At 41.8% G+C, this 20133-nt stretch overlaps 1 protein-coding gene across 1 annotated transcript in view; it reads left to right on the top strand.

Moving 5' to 3' along the window:
- The window catches only part of sgk1 (serum/glucocorticoid regulated kinase 1), an 82202-nt gene that overhangs the window by 39645 nt on the left and 22424 nt on the right, over positions 1-20133 (top strand). The window contains exon 4 of the mRNA XM_062044689.1: positions 12856-12919. Coding sequence (XP_061900673.1) covers positions 12856-12919 — 64 coding nt within the window. The remainder of the gene's footprint in view (positions 1-12855; positions 12920-20133) is intronic.

Raw genomic sequence — 20133 nt, 5'->3', positions numbered from 1 at the left:
ACTGCATAAATAATAACATAACATTTTTTTAAAAAATAAATACTAATTAGTGAAGTAAGTTGTATTTCATGTTGTAAAATAAATAAAAATTATCAATAAATTCAGAATGTTTATCATGGTTCTTCTTCTTTGTACTTTGTAAACACTTTAAGTTTAAACAGTTTGTTAAATTGGATTATATTAGTATATAGTTTGATTTCTTTGCTTGATCCATTCTATAATTTAATTCCACTAACTGATATACTGAAGGTCTCAAGTGTTGTACGAACATACATCCATCCATCCATCCATCCATCTTCCTCCGCTTATCCGAGGTCGGGTCGCGGGGGCAGCAGCCTAAGCAGGGAAGCCCAGACTTCCCTCTCCCCAGCCACTTCGTCCAGCTCTTCCCGGGGGATCCCGAGGCGTTCCCAGGCCAGCCGGGAGACATAGTCTTCCCAATGTGTCCTGGGTCTTCCCCGTGGCCTCTTACCGGTCGGACGTGCCCTAAACACCTCCCTAGGGAGGCGTTCGGGTGGCATCCTGACCAGATGCCCGAACCACCTCATCTGGCTCCTCTCGATGTGGAGGAGCAGTGGCTTTACTTTGAGCTCCTCCCGGATGACAGAGCTTCTCACCCTATCTCTAAGGGAGAGCCCCGCCACCCGGCGGAGGAAACTCATTTCGGCCGCTTGTACCCGTGATCTTGTCCTTTCGGTCATAACCCAAAGCTCATGACCATAGGTGAGGATGGGAAAGTAGATCGACCGGTAGATTGAGAGCTTTGCCTTGCGGCTCAGCTCCTTCTTCACCACAACAGACCGATACAGCGTCCGCATTACTGAATACGCCGCACCGATCCGCCTGTCGATCTCACGATCCACTCTTCCCTCACTCGTGAACAAGACTCCGAGGTACTTGAACTCCTCCACTTGGGGAAAGATCTCCTCCCCAACCCGGAGATGGCACTCCACCCTTTTCCGGGCGAGAACCATGGACTCGGACTTGGAGGTGCTGATTCTCATCCCAGTCGCTTCACACTCAGCTGCGAACCGATCCAGTGAGAGCTGAATATCCTGGCCAGATGAAGCCATCAGGACCACATCATCTGCAAAAAGCAGAGACCTAATCCTGCAGCCAGCAAACCGGATCCCCTCAACGCCTTGACTGCGCTTAGAAATTCTGTCCATAAAAGTTATGAACAGAATCGGTGACAAAGGGCAGCCTTGGCGGAGTCCAACCCTCACTGGAAACGTGTCCGACTTACTGCCGGCAATGCGGACCAAGCTCTGACACTGATCATACAGGGAGCGGACCGCCACAATCAGACAGTCCGATACCCCATACTCTCTGAGCACTCCCCACAGGACTTCCCGAGGGACACGGTCGAATGCCTTCTCCAAGTCCACAAAACACACGTAGACTGGTTGGGCAAACTCCCATGCACCCTCAAGGACCCTGCCGAGAGTATAGAGCTGGTCCACAGTTCCACGACCAGGACGAAAACCACACTGTTCCTCCTGAATCCGAGGTTCGACTATCCGGCGTAGCCTCCTCTCCAGCACACCTGAATAGACCTTACCGGGAAGGCTGAGGAGTGTGATCCCACGATAGTTAGAACACACCCTCCGGTTCCCCTTCTTAAAGAGAGGAACCACCACCCCGGTCTGCCAATCCAGAGGTTCCGCCCCCGATGTCCACGCGATGCTGCAGAGTCTTGTCAACCAAGACAGCCCCACAGCATCCAGAGCCTTAAGGAACTCCGGGCGGATCTCATCCACCCCCGGGGCCTTGCCACCGAGGAGATTTTTAACTACCTCAGCAACTTCAGCCCCAGAAATAGGAGAGCCCACCACAGATTCCCCAGGCACTGCTTCTTCATAGGAAGACGTGTTGGTGGGATTGAGGAGGTCTTCGAAGTATTCCCTCCACCGATCCACAACATCCGCAGTCGAGGTCAGCAGAACACCATCCTCACCATACACGGTGTTGATAGTGCACAGCTTCCCCTTCCTGAGGAGGCGGATGGTGGTCCAGAATCGCTTCGAAGCCGTCCGGAAGTCGTTTTCCATGGCTTCCCCGAACTCCTCCCATGTCCGAGTTTTTGCCTCCGCGACCGCTGAAGCCGCACACCGCTTGGCCCGTCGGTACCTGTCCGCTGCCTCAGGAGTCCTATGAGCCAAAAGAACCCGATAGGACTCCTTCTTCAGCTTGACGGCATCCCTCACCGCCGGTGTCCACCAACGGGTTCTAGGATTGCCGCCACGACAGGCACGAACTACCTTGTGGCCACAGCTCCAATCAGCCGCCTCGACAATTAAGGTGCGGAACATGGTCCACTCGGACTCAATGTCCAGCACCTCCCTCGTGACATGTTCAAAGTTCTTCCGGAGGTGGGAATTGAAACTCTCTCTGACAGGAGACTCTGCCAGACGTTCACAGCAAACCCTCACAATGCGTTTGGGCCTGCCAGGTCTGTCCGGCATCCTCCCCCACCATCGCAGCCAACTCACCACCAGGTGGTGATCGGTAGAAAGCTCCGCCCCTCTCTTTACCCGCGTGTCCAAAACATGAGGCCGCAAATCCGATGACACAACTACAAAGTCGATCATGGAACTGCGGCCCAGGGTGTCCTGGTGCCAAGTGCACATATGGACACCCTTATGCTTGAACATGGTGTTCGTTATGGACAATCCGTGACGGGCACAAAAGTCCAATAACAAAACACCACTCGGGTTCAGATCCGGGCGGCCATTCTTACCAATCACGCCTCTCCAGGTTTCACTGTCGTTGCCAATATGAGCGTTGAAGTCCCCCAGTAGAACGAGGGAATCACCCGGGGGAGCACCCTCAAGTACTCCCTCGAGTGAATCCAAAAAGGGTGGGTACTCTGAGCTGCTGTTTGGCGCGTAAGCGCAAACAACAGTCAGGACCCGTCCCCCCACTCGAAGGCGGAGGGAAGCTACCCTCTCGTCCACCGGGTTGAACTCCAACATGCAGGTTCTGAGCCGGGGGGCAACAAGAATTGCCACCCCAGCCCGTCGCCTCTCACTGCCGGCAACGCCAGAGTGGAAGAGAGTCCATCCCCTCTCGAGAGAACTGGTTCCGGAGCCCTTGCTGTGCGTCGAAGTGAGTCCGACTATATCTAGCCGGAACTTCTCCACCTCGCGCACTAGCTCAGGCTCCTTCCCCCCCAGCGAGGTGACGTTCCACGTCCCAAGAGCTAGCTTCTGTAGCCGAGGATCGGACCGCCAAGTGCCCTGCCTTCGGCTGCCGCCCAGCTCACATTGCACCCGACCTCTATGGCCCCTGCTATGGGTGGTGAGCCCATTGGAGGGGGGACCCACGTTGCCTCTTCAGGCTGTGCCCGGCCGGGCCCCATGGGGACAGGCCCGGCCACCAGGCGCTCGCCGTCGTGCCCCAACTCCGGGCCTGGCTCCAGAGGGGGGCCTCGGTGACCCGCGTCCGGGCGAGGGAAATCTGAGTCTCGGTTCTTGTATTTCCATAGAAGTCTTCGAGCTGCTCTTTGTCTGATCCCTCACCTAGGACCTGTTTGTCTTGGGAGAACCTACCAGGGGGCATGGAAGCCCCCGGACAACATAGCTCCTAGGATCATTGGGACACGCAAACTCCTCTACCACGGTAAGGTGGCAGCTCAGAGAGGAACATACAAATGTTTTAAATTACATTTTTCTCTAAAGATATATTTCTCTTCTTTTGTTGAGAAGAAATGTTGTACGTTCTTGGGTAGCAGGTTATAGTTTGCTTTGTCCATCATTTTAGCTGTTTTCAGGTTCACTATATCGTGGAATTTCAATATTTTCGATTCACTAAATAAAGGGTTTGAGTGTTCTCTATATCCAACATTATGTATTATTCTAATTGATCTTTTTTGTAACACCGTTAGTGACTGAAGCGTACTTTTGTAATTGTTTCCCCATATTTCTACACAGTAACTCAGATGTGGTAACACTAGCGAGCAGTAAAGAATATGAAGTGATTTTTGGTACAATACATATTTAGCTTTATTCATTATTGATGCATTTATTGCCACCTTACTTTTTTTGCTGACAAATCAACAACATGGTGGCGCCGTCATTAAACTTCAAATTTCTCACAGAGCTCAAGGTGGTGCCCGTGGCTAAATCCGCCCTGCAGAATTGTTTGGTTTGGCCAAAGGGTGTCTTCCCATATGTAATACATATTCATTCTCTTTCAAGCTCACACAATCATTGATGGCATGTGTGCAATACTAACTAATAATAATAATAATAATAATACCTGGGATTTATATAGCGCTTTTCTAAGTACCCAAAGTCGCTTTACATGTAGAACCCATCATTCATTCACACCCGGTGGTGGTAAGCTACTTTCATAGCCACAGCTGCCCTGGGGTAGACTAACTAGTTGCTATCTATCGACCGTGACAATCTCCACTACCCAACAGTATACAGTATATGGCAGTATGGCGTAGAACTTCTCGCTCATTCTGCTACTGTATGCATAAAACCGCTGTTTGGCCCGTGGCCCATTGGCACATTTTCCCTTTGGCCCTTGGAGACAAAAGGTTTGGGCAACCCAGCTCTGCGGTGGTTATCCGAATCACCACAAAATCAGATACACACGTTTAAAGGATCTACAAGCACGTGTTTGTAAAATTTCAGCTACATTGTTTGAGAAACATGGCAACACATCTTTAGACTTGGCAAATAATTGTCCATCAGTTATTCACCATTTATCTAATGGTTACAGAACCTTAACGAGGAACTGCACTTTTTTTTCCGGAATTTTGCCTAACATTCACAAATCCTTATGTGAGACAAGAACATACATGTCTTGACTTTGATGCATTCTAAATTGTAAATAAACACTAGCAAGAGTCAGCTAACAATGAAGGTAACAGGGATTTGATCTATTCCGCCTATAAAGCGTTACAATCACGTAATAAATAAAAATATACACTACCGTTCAAAAGTTTGGGGTCACATTGAAATGTCCTTATTTTTGAAGGAAAAGCACTGTACTTTTCAATGAAGATAACTTTAAACTAGTCTTAACTTTAAAGAAATACACTCTATACATTGCTAATGTGGTAAATGACTATTCTAGCTGCAAATGTCTGGTTTTTGGTGCACGATTGTAGCTGAGATAGGCTCCAGCACCCCCCGCGACCCCATAAGGGATAAGCGGTAGAAAATGGATGGATGGATGGATCTATATAGGTGTATAGAGGCCAATTTCCAGCAACTATCACTCCAGTGTTCTAATGGTACAATGTGTTTGCTCATTGGCTCAGAAGGCTAATTGATGATTAGAAAACCCTTGTGCAATCATGTTTACACATCTGAAAACAGTTTAGCTCGTTACAGAAGCTACAAAACTGACCTTCCTTTGAGCAGATTGAGTTTCTGGAGCATCACATTTGTGGGGCCAATTAAACGCTCAAAATGGCCAGAAAAAGAGAACTTTCATCTGAAACTCGACAGTCTATTCTTGTTCTTAGAAATTAAGGCTATTTCACAAAATTGTTTGGGTGACCCCAAACTTTTGAACGGTAGTGTATATTAGTGTAGTCCCAATACCAATATTTTGGTACGACTGCCGGTACTTTTTAGAGGCAGTATAGTACCGAATATGATTCATTAGTATTGTGTTACTGGTATAACGTACATCCCTATTGTATTTTTCTATTAGTGTTTTCAAAACTTTATAATTTTATATACATGCTGTAAGTATATATGTAATGTAGTAACAGGCACATCCGTAATAACACTATTTATGCAATATTGATATATTTTGGTCATTATAAGCATTACCGGAACTTTTTGGTGGCGCATTGATGTTTTGTGCAGAGCACGTCACAACTTTCGCTATTTCCATCAACAGCAGCAACTATTACTAATCATGGCAGACTTCATGCGAGAGACAACAATGACTACTTTGGGAGAAATGATGATCCAGAACCTTATGTTTTTGAGCCTGAATGTACGGAGGATGATCTACAAGTTTTAGAAGCTGAGTGATACACAGATCCAGCTCTTGTGAAACACTAAGCATCATGTAGCAGTATTGCTAAGTAGTAATTAACAAATAAAAACTACGAACATAATAAAACAATCACTTACCGTACAATGTCTGCTCTCACTGGGATGCACTCAGCACTAGACTTGTGTTCTTTGTTTAGATGATGGATTCAGGAAAATCCACCTCAGGTAAAAAATGCTGGGAGCAAACAATTTTAAAGTTGACCAACGTCTCGCGTTATTGACACAACCCTCTACCACAGTGGTCCCCAACCACTGGGCCGCAGCCCGGTACCGATCCGTGGATCGATGGGTACCGGGCCGCACAAGAAATTTTAAAAAATAAAAATAAATAAAAACTTTTTATTTGATTTTTATTTTTTTATTAAATCAACATAAAAAACACAAGATACACTTACAATTAGTGCACCAACCCAAAAAACCTCCCTCCCCCATTTACACTCATTCGCAAAAAAGGGTTGTTTCTTTCTGTTATAAATATTTCTGGTTCCTACATTATATATCAATATAGATCAATACAGTCAGCAGGGATACAAAATTGAAAAATTAAAATACCATGCAAAATGGGTCATACTTGTATAGCGCTTTTCTACCTTTTTTTTAAGGAACCCAAAGCGCTTTGACACTATTTTCCACATTCACCCATTCACACGCACACATTCACACATTCACACACTGATGGCGGGAAAGCCATTTATCAACAACACCCGGAAACTCTGCAGGCTTCGCTGAGCCCAAGCTCATCTAAGATGGACTGATGCAGAGTGGAAAAGTGTTCTGTGGTCTGACGAGTCCACATTTCAAATAGTTTTTGGAAACTGTGGACGTAGTGTCCTCTGGAACAAAGAGGAACAGAACCATCCGGATTGTTATAGGCGCATAGTTCAAAAGCCAGCATCTGTGAGGTGTATTAGTGGCCAAGGCATAGGTAACTTACACATCTGTGAAGGCACCATTAATGCTGAAAGGTACATACAGGTTTTGGAGCAACATATGTTGCCATCCAAGCAATGTTATCATGGACGCACCTGCTTATTTCAGCAAGACAATGCCAAGCCACGTGTTACAACAGCATGGCTTCATAGTATAAGAGTGCGGGTACTAGACTGGCCTGCCTGTAGTCCAGACCTGTCTCCCATTGAAAATGTGTGGCGCATTATGAAGCCTAAAATACCACAACAGAGACCCCGGACTGTTGAACAACTTAAGCTGTACATCAAGCAAAAATGGGAAAGAATTCCACCTGAAAAGCTTCAAAAATTGGTCTCCTTAGTTCTCAAATGTTTACTGAGTGTTGTTAAAAGGAAAGGCCATGTAACACAGTGGTAAAAATGCCCCTGTGCCAACTTTTTTGCAATGTGTTGCTGCCATTAAATTCTAAGTTAATGATTATTTGCACAAAAAAAAACATTAAACATATTGTCTTTACAGTCTATTCAATTGAATATAAGTTGAAAAGGATTTGCAAATCATTGTATTCTGTTTTTATTTACGATTTACACAATGTGCCAACTTCACAGGTTTTGGGGTTTGTGCACAGGGATTGTCAATGAGAGGCAAAATTACACAAAAAGTGCAATTCCCCTTTAAAGGCCTACTGAAATGAATTTTTTTTATTTAAACGGGGATAGCAGATCCATTCTGTGTCATACTTGATCATTTCGCGATATTGCCATATTTTTGCTGAAAGGATTTAGTATAGAACAACGAGAATAAAGTTCGCAACTTTTGGTCTCTGATAAAAAAAAGCCTTGCCTCTACCGGAAGTAGCGTGACGTAGTCAGTTGTTCACCTCCTCATATTTTCCTATTGTTTTCAACGCAGCTAGAGCGATTCGGACCGAGAAAGCGACGATTACCCCATTAATTTGAGCGAGGATGAAAGATTCGTGGATGAGGAACGTTAGAGTGACGGACTAGAATGCAGTGCAAGACATATCTTTTTTCGCTCTGACCGTAACTTAGGTACAAGCTGGCTCATTGGATTCCACACTCTCTCCTTTTTCTATTGTGGATCACGGATTTGTATTTTAAACCACCTCGGATACTATATCCTCTTGAAAATGAAAGTCCAGAATGCAAAATGGACATTCACAGTGACTTTTATCTCCACGACAATACATCGGCGAAGCTCTTTAGCTACTGAGCTAACGTGATAGCATCTGGCTCAAATGCAGATAAAAACAAAATAAATAAATCCCTGACTGGAAGGATAGACAGAAGATCAACAATACTATTAAACCATGGACATGTAACTACACGGTTAATAATTCTCAGCCTGGCAAAGCTTAACAATGCTGTTGCTAACGACGCTGAAGCTAACTTAGCAACTTAGCAACCGGACCTCACAGAGCTATGATAAAAACATTAGCGCTCCACCTACGCCAGCCAGCCCTCATCTGCTCATCAACACCCGTGCTCACCTGCGTTCCAGCGATCGACGGCGCGACGAAGGACTTCACCCGATCACAGATGCGGTTGGCGGCTAGCATCGGTTGGTGGCTAGCATGGGCTAGCGCGTGTGCTATCCAAGTAAGTCCTCTTGTTGAGTTGCTACAGCCAGCTGCTAATACACCGATCCCACCTACAACTTTCTTCTTTGCAATCTCCATTGTTCATTAAACAAATTGCAAAAGATTCACCAACACTGTCCAGAATACTGTGGAATTATGAAATGAAAACAGAGCTTTTTGTATTGGCCTCAATGGGGGAGCCATACCTCTGTTCTACTGGCTACGTCACGCGCATACGTCATATCCAAAGGAGTTTTTCAACCGGAAGTTTAGCGGGAAATTTAAAATTGCACTTTATAAGTTAACCCGGCCGTATTGGCATGTGTTGCAATGTTAAGATTTCCTCATTGATATATAAACTATCCGACTGCGTGGTCGGTAGTAGTGGGTTTCAGTAGGCCTTTAATTAAGGCTATTTGTATTACATGTTGTCTAAAGCATTTTGACCACAACCCATAGGGGGCGCCACAAATGTCTTCAAATTGGATGTTACAAAAACACGGCCTGAGAACTTGTCAACAACTTGTTCAAACGACATGTCTCAGCTTGTCTCCCTTTGAGAATAGTAAATGTTGAGATAAGAAAGAGCAGAAAAAGGTCGGCTCAGACGGACTAGATTGGAGCCGACTGTCTCTTTTGAGAAGATCCTGAGTGACAGCGACGTCTTGAAACTAATGTGTGTCGTGACAGAGCATCTGGAAATTCCTGAGCCGCGATAACTGCGAGGGCTGAGTCAATGTGGGGCAGACTTATGTATCTTCTGTCTGCCACTCCTGAAATAATGGTCACATGCTCGCCACACTGTTATGTGAACATTCAAAATGTAAGTACAAGGAAAAAACAGATGTGAGAGATTAATAGACGCGAAGGGCAAATAAAAGGTTCACCGATGTCGCCAGGCAGATTACTTTCGATCCTGCATGGCCTCACCGATACGGCATCCCTCACGTGGCGCAGCGTCAGGGGGCCCCTCTCGCCACTTTCTGGGAAGTGATTTAACGCAGGGTCGCCCTGGCAACGCAGCTTCATTAAAGCACATCAGGTGGGAATCGGGCCTGAAAGTGGGTCAGGAACCAGTCTGGGTCAAAATGCTGCAGCTTATTCTTGCAGAATGCTGATTCAGGAGGGCTGGTACACACACACATGCACCGCTGCACACCCACAACTTGTCTAAGAACTTGTGTTTCTCTTTAACGTCTGGTTGCTACATTATATATCAATATAGATCAATACAGTCAGCAGGGATACAGTCCGTAAGCACACGATTGTACTTTTTTTATGAAAAAATAAATAAATAAAAAATACCATATCCCCCCCGCCCCCCCACCAGTCCCCCCAGTCCCTGGTGGGACTGGCCTGCATTTAGTCAAGGTGAGGTTGTGTTTTCATAATCGTGGTTGGCTGTTTATGTTTGACCTTTACGCACAAAAAAACAATGCCCTAGTTTTGGTGCAGAACATATGTGTTTTGCAATTTTTTTCCAAAAAATGTAATTGTATAAACCAGGGGTGTCAAACTAATTTTAGATCGGGGGCCACATGGAGAAAAATCTACTCCCAAGTGGTAAAATCACGGCACGATAACTTAAAAATAAAGACAACATCAGATTGTGTTCTTTGTTTAAAAATAGAACAAACACATTCTGAAAATGTACAAATCATAATGTTGTTGGGAGTTTTTTACACTTATATGTTGCAGTTAATAGTATTCTATCTTTATTTGTCTTTATTTATACTTTCTGAATAAATGATGTGATAATGTTCATCAGTCAACTCATTGGTGGTAATTTTCAATCTATCAAGATAAAAAAAATATATCAAAATCAAATTACAAGATGTCATTTATGTAGTTTGATAATTTTCCTCGACTGATGTACTAACATCATGTGGTTTATTTTGTACATATGTAGCATCATCTACAAAGATACAAAGAATTGCTATTGCGACATCCAGTGGACACATTTAGAACATCAGTTTCTTTCTTTCAAATATTTCAGGTACATTTTTATACTTAGCAAACTCATCCTGCGGGCCGGATAAAACCTGTTTGCGGGCCTGAGCCGGCCCTCGGGCCGTACGTTTGACACCCCTGGTATAAACCAAAAACAAATACTGCAGAAGACACTCAGAAGGATACAATATAAACAACATAGCAGACATGTTTATTTCTCCTTTAGTTGTTTAGCTGTTGTGAACCACTTTGTAATGTGCACTAGCGACACCTTGAGGACTGGAGTGTAACATTATTGCTGTCAACTTGTTGATTAATCAATATTAAAAGTGTGTATTTTTCCTCAACCCTTAAGTAGTTTTTGTTCGGTTTGTAAGCCAGTTTGTATCATTACGCAAAAAACACTTGTTAGATTTCTATGGGAATTTGTCAAATTTAGACCCCGTTGAAAAGTGATTGAATAGTATATAATTGATGAGCCTTTTGTCTGCTTTTGTGTATTGCTGGACATTCAGGATTTCAGTTGTCTGTGGATTCATGTCAATATTTACCTGAACTTATTTGACTGATACATGTTTTTTTTCTAGTTTATTATTTGTATTTTATTTTAAATATAATTTTTGTGAGTTACTTGTTTGGGGGAGAAAAAATTTTATTTCTGGACTGGGTATGTCAAAAATCCAATCAACAAATGTAAACAAACAAAAAAAAGATTTATACAAAATTTTAGTCTAAATTCGAATGGTGGATGCATGATTTTTTTGTTATTGTTTGATGATGAAAACAATATATAGAATATTTGGTAGTTGTCAAGCATTTTGTAATACACATTACTGTCACCTCCAGGACTGGAGGTAAACATTATCAACTTCAATGCAGGATTGTGCAAATTTTCAGGCTCTGCGTTTTTAGTTTGTTCTTCTGTTAGTTTGTTGGTAAGTTAGTCAGCAGAATCAAGCAAAAACTGCAGGACTGAAGTTAGTTATCTTAAACTTTGACAACCACTTTAATTCAATAACATCCGCTCAGCAGCTTTTCACCACCTAAAAAACATTGCCAAAATCAAAGGAATAGTAGCCGATTTAGAAAGACTAGTCCATGCCTTTGTCTCCCGTAGGTTAGACTACGGTAACAGCTTTCTCTCTGCGTTCTCTAAACCAGTGTTTTTCAACCACTGTGCCGCGGCACACTAGCATACCGTGAGATATTGTCTGGTGTGCCATGGGAGATTATGTAATTTCACCTAATTAGGTTAAAATTATTTTATGCAAACCAGTAATTATAATCCGCAAATGTGCCGTTGTTGAGTGTCTGTACTGTCTAGAGCTCGGCATATCAGTAGGTGGCAGCAGGTAGCTAATTGCTTTGTAGATGTCGGGAACATGGTTTGTGGTGATCACAATATGCGGGAGGCAGTGTGCAGCTAAAAAAGTGTCTAATGCTTACACCAAAAATAAACAAAAGGCAAGTGCCGCTAAGAAAAGGCATTGAAGCTTAGGGATGGCTATGCAAAACAAAGCTAAAACTGAACTGGCTGCAACGTAAACAAAAACAGAGTGCTGGACGACAGCAAAGACTTACAACGTGTGGAGCAGACGGCGTCCACAAAGTACATCCGTACATGACATGACAATCAACAACAAAACAGGAAACAGGAAAACACCAAAAAACTCCAAATAAGTCACGACGTGATGTGACAGGTCATGACAGTACACGTACTTTGAGACAAGAGCTATAGTGATGCATGCTTGGTTATGGTTTGAATTCATATCCAACAATTGCGAGAGCAACTTTTTACTGTCAATATCGGCTGCTGAGTTTCATTTTTTAATGTTTTCTGCTGGTGGTGTGCCTCCGCATTTTTTCAATTAAAAAAATGTGCCTTTGCTCAAAAAAGGATGAAAAACACTGCTCTAAACGAGCTGCTGCTTCTCGAGTCGTGACTAGAACCAGGAAATACAACCATATTCCACTGAACTTTATAGAAGTGTAGTTTATCGGCAAACTTTTTGGTGCATACTTGCATAAAGGTGTGACTCTAGGTTCTATTATGGTTCACCTTTAGATGTTACAGTCCACTTGCAATGGGGCTAAGTGGGGCAGTGACCCACCAGCAGTTGGTCCTTGGCAGAAGTCCGTGGGCTTTTATTTCTCTTTGCTTTTCCTGGGCTGTTGTTGAGCACAATGTCTGCTCTGTCTCCACAACATCCCATAATCCCTCCACTCAAACTGGATTGGCAGGGTTGGACTCATTAGCAGAATGTGTTAGCTGCTGTGAGTGTCACTTATTGCATCACCAGGCAAACCATTTAGAGTGCATCATCACAATGTTGTTTTCATTGACTAACGCTAAGGTTCTCCTCCCTTCAGGCCATGGACCTTTACTACCACAATGAGTCAGACCCGGACAGCTACTGTTGCCCTGGCGACAACGGTAAGTCTCAAATAAGACTCTTATTGTTTTCTTTTTTCACCCGTCATGCGGTTCTGTAGACATGTCTCGTCTCTTTACTGTCTGCTTCTAATGTTTGTGTGTCATCTGAGTGTGTTTGCGCGACATGTCTGGGTAGATCATTTTTCCCCAAAATATTCCCGTTCTAAACCACTGATGATTAATATCAATGCCGTGATGCTACAGTATCATGTATCGATATTCTTCCTAACAATTTTGGCTTTTTAATATAATATAAATCTGCCCCTGTATAATTTTACTATACAGTGATGACTATGAAAATATCTTTATTTTCAGGTGCAACATCTTGGTTTTTGTATGCCTCACTTTTCCAATGATTGTTTTTAAACAAAATGTTCCCTGGTTTTCGTATGTCACTTCGGTTATCGTACGACCTAACGGTGTCAAAGTCATTTTGGCTCAGGGGCCGCATGGAGGAAAATCTGTGCACACGCGGGCCGGACTATTAAAATCATGGCATTAAAACTAAAAAATAAAGACAACTTCAGATTGTTTACTTTGTGTACTTTGGCCAAAAATAGAACAAACACATTCTGAAAATATTACAGTATAAATATAGAAAAAAAATACCGGCAGTGGTAAAGTTTAGATCCATGAAGGAAAGAAGAAAGTGAATAAATGTTTATAACTGAATACATTTACATATGCATAAAAAGGTGTTCTCTTATGTTTTTTTGTTTTTTTTTAAATTAAGTAACGTTTTTGACAACCTTTTTCCAAAACACAATATAGAATGTGAGATACAACAGGATAATGCAGACATTTATCATTTGTTTTCAAAACGCTTACAAAAAAGTGGGACCCCAGAGATTTACTGTGGGACCCCATTTTTATGACTTGATGAGGTCCCTGGGACCCCATTTAGAAAATTCCTAGCGCCAACACTGATGGAGTATTGGTGCGTGCAAAACAGCAGCAGGCGGCTGTGGCCTGCGGGCCGGTTCTAATACTAATCAAATATCATCCCGGGGGCCATAGGTAATTCATTCGCCTGCCTTGACTTTGACACAGAAGCGTAGCAAACTTGTCTGTTTTCCTGCGTTTCTGTCCATGATATAGAGTGCCCAAAAATAATTGGTTACTCAGTTTCTGCTTTTTATTATGGTCTGCAAAATATTTCAACATAGGGCAAAAAAAGATGCAAGTGCCAGCACTTGATAAAGAAGGAAAGAAATACTCTGGAATTCCAGAAAGAGCACATAACACATACACATACAAAGGTTAATATTTCTTACCTCAATACCGTAATTTCCGGACTATAAGCCGCACCTGACTATAAGCCGCACCAGCTAAATTTAGGGGAAAATACAGATTGCTCCATATATAAGCCACACCCGACTATAAGCCGCAGGGTTTTGATGTGTAATTACCGTAGTATATAGGGGTTCCTGCTACCACGGAGGGGATTGTCGGGACAGAGATGACTGTTTGGGAACACAAAGCGTCCCATTTATTAACAATAAATCTTTCAATCATTCAATCAAACTTTCACATCTTTGACATGGCGAACAGCATTCGTGCAGAGTACAAATAATACAACGGTGCAAAGTAATACAAAGTGCTCGCCTGTACGTTATCAAAATAACCAGCCTACCGGTATATGAAAAGTCAGTCTTTAATCATTGTGTCATCGTCTTCCTCCTGCGTACTAAAACCACCGAAATCCTCTTCCTCGGTGTCGGAGAAGAACAGGCCGTAAATAAGCCGCACCCTTGTATAAGCCGCAGGGACCAGAACGAGGGGAAAAAGTAGCGGCTTATAGTCCGGAAATTACGGTATGTGTTTGGAGCAAAGAATAATTAGGGTTTGCAAAAATGACTTCCGGTTTTAATTCCAGACGCTCAGACATAAACCGAAGTACTGTATCGCCATTTGTTTTGTTTTCATAAAACAGAAAAGTGACACGTTTGATTTTTATCTGATTATATTTTTACAGTTCAATTATTTTAGATTTTTTTTTTTTTTTTTAAGTAAATGGTTAAAAAAAAAAAAATTATTCTATGCTAAAATAAGACATACGTTTTCCCCTGTAGTGGAAAACATATATATTTTCAAAATACAGTTTTCATGTTTAATAAAAAATGTTTTATTAATTCTCTAACTAGGAATACACATAAATACGATTGACAACAATTCTGATTTAACCAAAAAACTTTTTTTTTTACATGTTTAGACTTTCAATGTTTGACAAACTGGGTGTAATGTCTAGCGCTTATTTAGGCTGTTTTTATGTTCCTTTTTGGAGTACTCAGTAATAATAATTACTAAATGTAACAACTTGGCGGAGGTCTGCAATAAATAGTTGGGAAGCACTGCATTAACGGTCCAAACATTTTTAATAGTGTTTGTGTGTTGCTGTTTGACACACAACAGCACACAAGACCATCTTTTAAACCCGTCTTTGTTTCTTCATTCAGAAACTCAACCAGTCTCTGCTTATTTATATTTCAGCATAGGTTTTTTTTCATTCCATCACACACAAGAACCATTCATTCCCACTCTTGCAACACACGTATTTGTCATTGGAGTGTGCTGTGGAAAGTTTTAACGTAGCATGACGACAAAAACCCAACCCTGGTACAGCGCAGTTAGCAGCTTTAGCATTGAGTAGCTACTTGCAATGAATATTACACACGTGTGCAAGTAATATTAAGTGTAGGAAAGCAGATTTACTACAAAGTGGAAGTCATGTGACCACAATAACCCCTTAGAAATGTACACTCTCAGAAAAAAGTACAAAGGTACTGATCTGAAACATATTTGTCCCTTTTTGGACACTTTATTTTATTTTGAAGTCCGATAATGAGCCCTTCTGGGGTGCATTGGTGTAAATTCTATCTAAGTTATATAGTTACTTGTATTCCTGACAGCGCAGCAGGTTACAGTCATGTGACAGAGAAAATACAGGTTGTTATCAATCATAAAGTTATGGGAAATATTTTTCTGTAAAGTCGAACTGGGTTCATCGAGTCAAAAAGTACTGAGTAACTTTGTTTGTATTATGCTTTTTGGCCTAAACAAAAAGTGTCAAAAGCAGTTGGCGCGTCCCAATACTTTTGTCCAGCTTGTCGTCACATGTCATCAAGGTTAAATCATGATTTTTTATTTTTAAACACTTCATTTTGATCTGCAAAACATGTAATGCTGATTCTTTGGTCAAATTTTGCATTCAAAAATGTTTGTATAGATTTTGTTTTGTTCAAACCACTTTTTTGCTCCTTGGAAAACAAGCCGTTTTGAGAGCCGGAGTTGTTAGAAACAAATGAGGCCCTCCTTACCACGCCCCCTCACGCTGGCTTTGCCTTCGTTCTCGCCTCGGCAGCCATGTTTTTGTTTTTGTTGTGCTAGGACCGTATGGAGTATGGACAACTCATCTCATGTTTACATGACTTTCCCCACAACACAACTTCCCAGATGATATATCCAGACCGGCGGCTTACCGTGTTTCGTTATCGTAATAGAGGAGACGACACGGTGGACACAAAGTAAGGAAGCCCGGTCGGAAATTTCTGATACTTTACGCTGGCTAAGGTTAAACTTCTACCGAGTCTTTCTCTCTCCAATGCTAAATCCTGGACATATGCTAGTGTATATTGACAGTAACATGTTTTTCTATTCTATACCATGTTAATACTGTCACTGCTGTTGCTTTGAAACCGTGTAAATGTAAACAAACAAAGTAAACTATGCTACGAGCTACATTGCAAACGTAATCATGGATTATATTACCATTGCCAAACACAGTAGACATAAGAGTAGTTTTTAGTAAAAATCATTCTTTATTTTGCCTGAGGAAGGTGATGCTATTATCTTACATTAGAAGGCTAAGTTAGCTACACAACAAATTGAGCTAACATTTATAAACTACTATTATTACTTGCTGTTTCATTGTCCCCTCCACAGCCATAGATAATAGTCACCGACTCCGCCATTAAAAATAGTTTTACGAAAAATCCAAGGTTTGTGGGTGAATCAGGACTCTCCTTGGCACACACTCGAAGCCACTTCTTTACAGCTGAAGGCACGTTGCAACAAATCGTAAAAGTTAAAAGTAAGGCACTTTTTACTTCAGATGAGGCTGAAAGTTTGAGTCGTGGCTTGTGCTGGTTAAAGCAAACAAACAACTGAGCGTTTTCCTTCATTGGGATTCATCGTGGACATGTTGTTGTAGGTTTTACATCAATTGAAAATGGCTGACTCACGCAAGGACGTTTGGGTAAATTTCTACCATATGTGGATGATCCGCTGACGTCACGTATGTCAACAATGCCACAAAAGGAGCAAATTCCCAACAGACCGTTTGGAGGAAGAATGAAGGAAAGCAAGATTGTTTTAGAAATATCTCTGCAATGCCTTCATGGTTGGATTTCAAATTGTCGGGACTTATGCAGATCCCAAATACACATAAGCAGGTACCAATAAGTTAGAAAAGTTGCTTTTGCATGATAGGGCCCCTTTAAGGTAGACTTTTGTTTGTTGTATGACAATGAAGACTGTTAAAATTGGGTTTAAAACATTAACCGTACAGTGTGATAGCCACAGTTTGACCTTGGAACAGATGATTTATTTCTATATCTATTATTTCTTGTTTTCCTTTCGAGCCCTGTTGTTAGCTCACCTGTGTGGACCTGCTCCATTCTAAGCTTGAACCAACACACACACACCTACACAAGACATGTACACAATTGACAACGTTACATCAGCGACAAACACACCCTACTTGGCGAAGGAAGAACGTCTGGACATGTTTCTCAACAAACACACACAGAAAACTTTGGCCAGGCTCATGGGACCACTCGGACGAGGGTCCCAGATGGCGCCCCAAGCTCCTTTTTGGTATCACGGCAGCGCACACTGGCGGTACACGGGGGGTCGAATAAAAGCCAGACTGTGCTCCTGTGAAAAGCCTATTGGGTTTTTTTACATAACACCAGTCGCCTTCTCGCCACCCAGGCTCATCGGCATTCGTGGCGTGCCAGCTCGGATCGGTGGGCAAAATATAGCAGCAAATAAACGATGAATTGATGAAAGCGTGGCATATGGAAAAAAGGTTGTTAACACTACCACGCTATTATCCGCTAACTGGCCTCGCCTCGCCGGCCTTCCTGTGCTCGCACCAAGCGGCTTCCCAGAGTGTGTGTGAGTCACTTGGCATTCATAGTATTACCACTAGTGCCTTACATAATGCACTTGTCTCCCTCTCTCTCACACACACACACACAAAGCAAATAAGTACGCACTTTGTAGAAGCATCCAATTGGGAAAACAAACTTCTACCTTCTTTTCCTGTTCTTCCCATCACATCATGTTATCAAATGGTTTCATTTGCCGAGCGCCACGTTTGTGTTCGTCTGTGCGTCTATTTCTTATTTAGCATTCCTGCAATAAAGATGACGTGACATTAGAGGATGGTACTGTTTGTTGTTTTAAAGAGGGGGGTTAAGACTAAAAAACAAAAAGTGACACATTTGTTAGCTTACTTTCTGGTTCATGACACAAGATAGAATTAGGGGTGTAACGATTGATCGACATATTGATTGATGGATTTATGCTTCTAAGATCGAACGAAAGCGATCTGTGCTCGGCTAGTTGGCCTTCCCAAATATACAGTACAGGCCAAAAGTTTGGACACACCTTCTCATTCAATGTGTTTTCTTTATTTTCATGACTATTTACATTGTAGATTGTCACTGAAGGCATCAAAACTATAATGAACACTTGTGGAGTTATGTAGCAGCTAGCGCCTCACAGATGACGCGCTAGCTGTCCAAAGTGGGGACCCGGGGTGGACCACTCATCTGTGCATCAGTTGGGGACGTCTCTGCGCTGCTGACTTGTCTCCACTCAAGATGATCTCCTGCTGGCCCCACTATGGACTGGACTCTCACAATATTATGTTAGATCCACCATGGACTGGACTCTCACAATATTATGTTATATCCACTATGGACTGGACTTTCACACTATTATGTTAGATCCACTATGGACTGGACTCTCACAATATTATGTTATATCCACTATGGACTGGACTTTCACACTATTATGTTAGATCCACTATGGACTGGACTCTCACAATATTATGTTAGATCCACTATGGACTGGACTCTCACAATATTATGTTAGATCCACTTTGGACTGGACTCTCACAATATTATGTTAGATCCACTATGGACTGGACTCTCACAATATTATGTTAGATCCACTATGGCCTGGACTCTCACACTATTATGTTAGATCCACTATGAACTGGACTCTCACAATAATATGTTAGATCCACTATGGACTGGACTCTCACAATATTATGTTAGATCCACTATGGACTGGACTCTCACTATTATGTTAGATCCACTATGGACTGGACTCTCACAATATTATGTTTGATCCACTATGGACTAGACCAGAGGTCACCAACGCGGTGCCCGCGGGCACCAGGTAGCCCGTAAGGACCAGATGAGTAGCCCGCTGGCCTGTTCTAAAAATAGCTCAAATAGCAGCACTTACCAGTGAGCTGCCTCTATTTTTTAAATTTTATTTATTTACTAGCAAGCTGGTCTCGCTTTTCCGACATTTTTAATTCTAAGAGAGACAAAACTCAAATAGAATTTGAAAATCCAAGAAAATATTTTAAAGACTTGGTCTTCTTTTGTTTAAATAAATTCATAAATGTTTTACTTTGCTTCTGATAACTTTCAGAAAGACAATTTTAGAGAAAAAATACAACCTTAAAAATTATTTTAGGATTTTTAAACACATATACCTTTTCACCTTTTAAATTCCTTCCTCTTCTTTCCTGACAATTTAAATCAATGTTCAAGTAAATGTATTTCTTTTATTGTAAAGAATAATAAATATATTTTAATTTAATTCTTCATTTTAGCTTCTGTTTTTTCGACAAAGAATATTTGTGAAATATTTCTTCAAACTTATTATGATTAAAAAAAATTTTAAAAAGTATTCTGGCAAATCTAGAAAATCTGTAGAATCAAATTTAAATCTTATTTCAAAGTCTTTTGAATTTCTTTTAAAATTTTTGTTCTGGAAAATCTAGAAGAAATAATGATTTGTCTTTGTTAGAAATATAGCTTGGTCTAATTTGTTATATATTCTAACAAAGTGTAGATTGGATTTTAACCTATTTAAAACATGTCATCAAAATTCTAAAATGAATCTTAATC

Source organism: Entelurus aequoreus, linkage group LG04, assembly GCF_033978785.1.
Source record: "Entelurus aequoreus isolate RoL-2023_Sb linkage group LG04, RoL_Eaeq_v1.1, whole genome shotgun sequence".
NCBI lineage: Eukaryota > Metazoa > Chordata > Actinopteri > Syngnathiformes > Syngnathidae > Entelurus > Entelurus aequoreus.
Note: the sequence above shows the minus strand (reverse complement) of the source record. Positions and strands in the feature narration are given on the sequence as shown.